Source organism: Tupaia chinensis, unplaced genomic scaffold (genome assembly GCF_000334495.1).
Source record: "Tupaia chinensis unplaced genomic scaffold, TupChi_1.0 Scaffold148607_1, whole genome shotgun sequence".
Classification (NCBI taxonomy): Eukaryota; Metazoa; Chordata; class Mammalia; order Scandentia; family Tupaiidae; genus Tupaia; species Tupaia belangeri.
In genome coordinates, this window is record NW_006208456.1 from 2949603 (window position 1) to 2956206 (window position 6604).

The 6604-nt window shown below is 37.8% G+C and overlaps 1 protein-coding gene across 5 annotated transcripts in view; it reads left to right on the top strand.

Annotated features, from left to right (window-relative positions):
- YLPM1 (YLP motif containing 1) overlaps positions 1-6604 on the top strand; it is a gene marked incomplete at its 5' end in the record, with an annotated part of 119472 nt that overhangs the window by 50193 nt on the left and 62675 nt on the right. For 4 of the 5 annotated variants that reach the window (XM_027769095.1, XM_027769094.1, XM_027769096.1 and 1 more), the window contains 2 exon segments: positions 1270-1390; positions 6400-6479. In XM_027769095.1, coding sequence (XP_027624896.1) covers positions 1270-1390; positions 6400-6479 — 201 coding nt within the window. 5 annotated transcript variants of the gene reach the window in all.

Genomic DNA, 6604 nt, shown 5'->3' on the forward strand with positions numbered 1-6604 from the left:
TCTTTTTTTTTTTTTTTTTAAAAGCTTTTGTAGGCAATATAACAAAACATATGGAGTGATTGAAAATGGTGATCATAGTTGAATATAACTAGGTTATATTATATCAGGTACAGAAATATGATTTACATGAGGCAGAAAATAATCTTATATATTTGACCCTTTGTGTCTGCTTGGGTCACTACACTGTATAAACTGTAAGGAGAAAACTGTGAAAGGTCTCAAGAGGTTGTAGTGAACATCACACATGTTTAAGGTAGGCTTATAAAGGAAAGTAAAAGGAATTTAACAAGAGATTTAAAGAAAAACAAAAGGCTACATAATTGATCTTTAGGAAGATGAAGTATTTTGTTTGTTTTTGAGAGAGATTTTTGCTATAGGGTGCATGTGCTTATCAGAAAGACAGAAATAGACAGAAAGAGAGAAATCACCTCGTAGAGAGATGGCCATGCCACAGTTCCTTCTCCTCCATTCTCTTCTCAGGATCTTGGACATGCATGCACACGTGCCCAGTGTGAGTGTTAAGCCACCAGGTCTAGGACTTGAACCACAGCCCGTTATGTGAGAGTCCAGCAATGTAACCGTTACGCCATCTACTGGTCTCAAGAGTTCTCTCCCTCTATAGCAGGGGCCAAAATGCCACAAAAATCAGACAGTTAGCAAAAATGAATGAAAATAGGCCAGGTAAAACCAGACATTGTCACAAACTGCCTCGTCTAACGCAGCAGCCACTGTTCTACTCAGCTGATTGTGGCATGTGTGACTGTGGGCCTACTGTTATGGATCTCTCTTAAGTTTTAATTTATAGGTGAAATAGTTTGCTCTGCAAATAGCAGTAGCTAATTCATATTTTCAGATGTGAATGTGAAACTTCAAAAAACCTTTCTAGGCCATTACTTAGCCTGTAGACGAACATTTTGCAAACTCTGAAGAGTACTGAAATAAATAGCAAGAGACTGTTGGTTGGATGAAAGAAAAACATGACAGGTAGGTGAAATATTAGAATAGACTGTTGAAGCAGGTTATACAATAGAATGTACAGTCTTGAAGATCTTCAATAACTTATAATTATTTATAGGTCTTAGATGACTGATGAGTTAGCTACGTAAAAGCAACAGGTTAACCCAGAGATGCTATATGGTAACTGCATAGGGTTTCAGGACTAGGTTTTTAGGTCTTTTTAAAATTTTTTTCCAATTCAATATTACTCATAGTCATTTAAGAATGAAGTGAGCGTGCCTTATGTAAAGTATCAATTTTGTTTGTTTACAGGGAACAGAAAGAACAGCTTCAAAAGATGAGAGACTTTGGGTCTGAGCCACAGATGGCTGACCATCTCCCACCCCAAGACTCAAGATTGCAGAACACATCTTCAAGACCTGGGATGTATCCGGTATGGGAAAATATATGCTCAGAAAGTGAAGCACTTTCTACTTTGTATGACTATATGTTGTTTTATTTGTGTGTGTGTGTAAGTTTAAATTATCCCTATAAATATAAAAATTATTATTTTAGAAAAGTGAAAACTTCTGGTAATTGATCTTTGAACATCTTCATACATATGGTCAAAAGTGCAGTTGAAATGTTCCTCTTCTCCAGGCTTTGAAAAGTATGCCAGACACACACAAACTGCATGTCTTGCTGCTCACAAAATTGTAGGGTTTTCCTAATCATTTTTTCTTTTCAAATAGTCCTGTTTTCCTTCTAAGCAGGACTAGAGCTGAGCCTTGTAGTGCTTCCTACCTTTATAGTCTGGTAGTCATTCCTTTAATTGGGAAAGGGATCAAATATCATAACCCCAGTACATACCCCAGTATTGTTCAGATGGTAATGAAAACGAAATTGATATTAAAGACTGGAGTGTTTAAGTTCTCCCTTGGTTTTTGCCTTAGGGTTTGTTTGTTTTTTTTTTTTTTCTTTCTTGTCGTTTGTTATTTACCTTTAAGCAGGTGATGGGGTTTTATAAATGTTATTCTGAAAATCATTTTATAACTATTCAACGAGGGGAAAAAACCCAGCACTAAACCATTTCATTAGATTACTTCTTTTCATTCCTCCGTGTTCTGTTCCATCCTGGTCTATCACATGATACTTACATGTTAGTTGATGACATCAGTGCCCGTGATATTCTTGGCCTCCTGACCGTTGTACTCATTCATCAGTCTATTGTTTACCTCTCCATGGATATTACTCCTGTCAAATTCAGCACGTTCAGAATGGAGCTCATTATCCTTCCCCGTTGAATCATTCTTGCTCCTTACCCTGACCTGGTCACTCTAATTTGAAATAGAAAGTTCCCATAACTTCTTCTTCTATCTCATATCCAATCGTTCCATGGTTACCATACACTACCTTTTAAATATTGTTCAGACATTCTCTATGCCACTTTCCCACAGCATCACCTTCAGCTTTCATCAATTCTTGCCTAGATTATTTCAGAAATGTTCTAATTCATCTCTCTATATATCATTTTGCTCTGATTTATTTTCCATTCCGCTGCTAGATGATATTTTTAAAATAAAATTACTTATAGTAATATGCACATATTTTAAGCTTTATAGTTGGAGTTTTGATGAATGTATGCCTAAATATAAAGAAATTTCCATCACCCCAAAAGTTCTCTCATGCCCTTTTGTAGTCAAGACTACCTCCACACTCCTCTTCAGCCAGCGTCAATGTGACTTTTGGCCAAAATGGGCTCTTTAAAACATAAATCTCTGGGCCAGCAGGTGGCGTGGTGGTTAGGACTCTGGACTTCCATATGAGCGACACCAGTTCGAGTCTTGGACCTGGCAACTTCCTTTCTCACTTACCCTCTCTCTCTCTCTGGTCAAATTAAAGCTAGTAATAACAATAATACATAAAATTAAATAATTATTTTTTTTAAAATTTCATAAATCTCACAATGTTGCTATCTGGCTTTAAAACTCTTGAGTGATTTCCCATTGCTTTCAGGATAAATTGCCTTGACCTCTGTTGACTGTTACTAGCAATTCCACTCTCTTACACTTCACATTCCCTTCATGTGGAGCTATTTAACGGTTCTGTGAATGTGCCAGGCACTTCTCCATGTCTGCACATGTGTGTTCTTCTCTAAGCCTAGAGATTCTTTTCAATTCCTTCCAATCCCCCCTTTACTAATTCTGGTTTATTTTTTATTTGTCTTCTAGAACTATCTTCTCTTCCACTTATATTAGGTGGTAATCCTCATATAAACCCTATAACTCTTATACTGTTCTCAGTTGTAGTAGCCTTTATTATATTGTATTTTGATAATCTGTTTTCTCCTTTTTTTCCCCTGATAAATGGAGCCATAAAGATAAGGACTGTACTTTTTTATCTTTGTATTTCTTACAGAGATACAAGCTTAAAGCTCTAGATTATAGACCTGTTTCAGCTTTATTCACTTACCAAACCATAAAGACTTTTCCATATTGATACATATTATATTACATCTGATACACAGTAATTTATTGAACTGTTCCACTTATTAGACATTTGTTTCTAGTCATTTCCTGTTGTTAATATACAATGTGGGTGGACATTTGTTTCTCATCATTCTCTGTTATTAGTATACAACTTTAATGAATGTCTTGGTATGAAGCTTGTCTTTTGGGTAACTTCTAAAGCATAATTTTAATTCCAGTTGGCATTGAAGTACTTTATTTTTTAATTGCCAGAGTGCAGGTGGGCTTGCCAGAGAGAAACAGAGGGAGAAAAGAGAGGCATGGTTATGGCACAATCCCTTCTCTGTTTCTCCAGCCTGTTGAGATTTTGGCACATGCACATACACACACACCCCCCCCCCACACACACACACACACACGCCTGGTGTGTTTTGTAAGCTGCCAGGACAGAGATTTGAACTGCAGCGAGCCACGTTGCATCTGGCTTTCTCCTTCTTTTTTCTTTTCTTTTTTTTTTTTTGTCATAGGGTGTGTGCGCTCACCAGAGAGAGAGACACACACACACAAAGGAAACATGAGAAATCACCCCTCGGGTGGGATGGCCACACCACAGTCCCTTTTCCTCTCGTGATTCTGGCCATAAATGCACATGCACCCAGTGTGATTCTCAGGCCTCCCATCCAGTACTCAGACTGTGGTCAGCCATGTGGAAATCCAGTGCTTTAACCACCATGCCGCTTGCTGGCTCTGGGACCTGGCTCTCTTAACCACCAGGCTTCTGGGCCTACCCAGTCCTTTTTTTTTTTTTTTTGTAATGATTCCTGTAATACAGTCAAATGTCTCTCTAAAATAATTATATAACATTTATACAGTAGCCTTATAAGCATCAGTTATTTAATGTTTTTGGTAGATTTAATAATTTTAATATAGATGGGTATGTGTTTTTTAAAGATTTATTAATTAGTTCCAGTCACTATCATAATCATTATTAATTTGACCAGAGAGAGAGAAAGGGAAATTGAGAAAGCAAGCCTCCAGGTCCAGGATTTGAACCACAGACAGCCATGTAGGAGTCCAAGACGTTAACTACCACATCACCTGCTAGCTCAGGTTCACCCATTTTTTAAGTGTACAATGCAGTATTTTTTTTTTAACTAAATTTACTTAGTTCTGCAACTATCCCTATCATGCAGTTTTAGAACGTTTCATCATACAAAGTAAGATCTTTGTGCCAGTTTGTAGTTAATCCTTATTCTTAGTCCCAGTCACAGACAACCACAAATCCACTTTTTTCTTAGAGATTGGCCTTTCTATGCATTTCATGTAAATGGAATCATGCAATATGGGCTTTTTTTGTGTTTAGCTTCTTTCACTTAGTGTAAGTTTTTAAGGTTTATTCATGTGGTAGCATGAATCAGTACTTCATTTCTTTATATTGCTGAATAACAATCAATTGTATGGATAACAATCAATTGTATGGATTGTTATTTCCTTAATTCATCCACCAGTTGATGGACATTTGGATTGTTGAAATCTGCTGTTATGAATATTTGTATGCAAGTCTTTGGATGGACATATTTTAAAATTTTTCTTGGATAGATACCTGAGAGTGGAATTGCTGAGTCATATGATGAATTTATGTTTATTTATTTATTGTTTTAGAGGTTTTTGCCATAGGACGCATGTACTCGTTGAAGAGAGAGACAGACACAGTGAGAGGGAAAGTGAGAAATTACCCCCAGGGGAGATGGCCACACCACAATCCCTTCTCCATTCTTCTCCTGGGATCTTGGGCACACATACATGTGCCTGGCGTGATTTTGAAGTCACCAGTCCAGAACTCAGACTACAGTTGGCCATGTGGGAGTCCAGCAACATAACTGCTGTGCCATCTGCTATTCCCGTGTTTGACTTTTGATACACATGCAAACAGTTTTTCCAAAGTAGTAGTACCATTTTACATTCCCACCAGCAATTTAAGAAGGCTTATCTTTCTCTTCATTTTCACCATCATTTGTTTTCGTCTGTCTTATTAATTACAGCCATTCTAGTAGATATAAAACGGTAGCTTATTGTGGTTTTAATTTGTACTTCTCTAAGGACTAATGATGTCGAGCCTTTCTCATGTACTTATTGGTTATTCATATATTCTCTTTGGAGAAATATCTACTCAAATCTTTTGCCCATATACATATTGTTTTTCTTATTTGTCTTATTGAATTATAAGAGTTTTGAATATTCTGGATTCAAATGTTTTATCGAGTTTGAGATTTTCATTTATCTCACTCTATGGCTTGTGTTTTAATTTTTCTGATGGTGTGTTTTGTTTTTTTATTGCCAGAGGGCATATGCACTCACCAGAGAGAGAGAAAGGGGAAGAGAGAGGGAGAGAAAGAGAGAGAGAGAGAGAGAGAGAGAGAATGCAGCCCTAGCAGTGTGTGGTTGCTCTGCAATCCGTTCTCTATCTCTCCAGTCTGTCAAAATGTTGGGCTCTTGTGCATATGTGCCTCGGGTGCTTCTCAAGGTGCCAAGACAAGGCTGGGCCACAGTCAGCATGGGGGGTCCAGTCCTCATGCACAGTGCTTAATCACCATTCTAAAGGTTTGACCCCTGATGATGTTTTTATTTTTATTGCCAGAGGACATGTATGCTCAGCAGAGAGAGAGAGAGAGAGAGAGAGAGAGAGAGAGAGAGAGCGAGCACTCCTCAATGGGATGTGGTTATGCTGCAGTCCTTTTCCTCCGGGGCACACATCACACATACCCTACATCTTTTTCAAGCCACCAGGGCTGGGACTCAATTCACCGCCAGCTCATATGGGATCTGACTCACTTAACCACTAGGCCACATGCTAACCCAGTGGTGTATTTTAAAGAAAAGGTTTTTGCATTTTGAATTAATCCAGTTATTTTTTTTTTTTAATGGATTGAGAACCAGATTTTATATGAAACATGGTTGTCTGCTTGTCCACTAAGCCATTTACTCTGTTCTTTAGCCTCCAGGGTCCTATAGACCACCCCCTCCTATGGGTAAACCACCAGGTTCAATTGTAAGACCCTCTGCTCCACCAACAAGATCATCTGTTCTTCTCTGTTATTAGTATACAACTTTAATGAATGTCTTGGTATGAAGCTTGTCTTTTGGGTAACTTCTAAAGCATCATTTTAATTCCAGTTGGCCTTGAAGGACTTTGTGTTTTA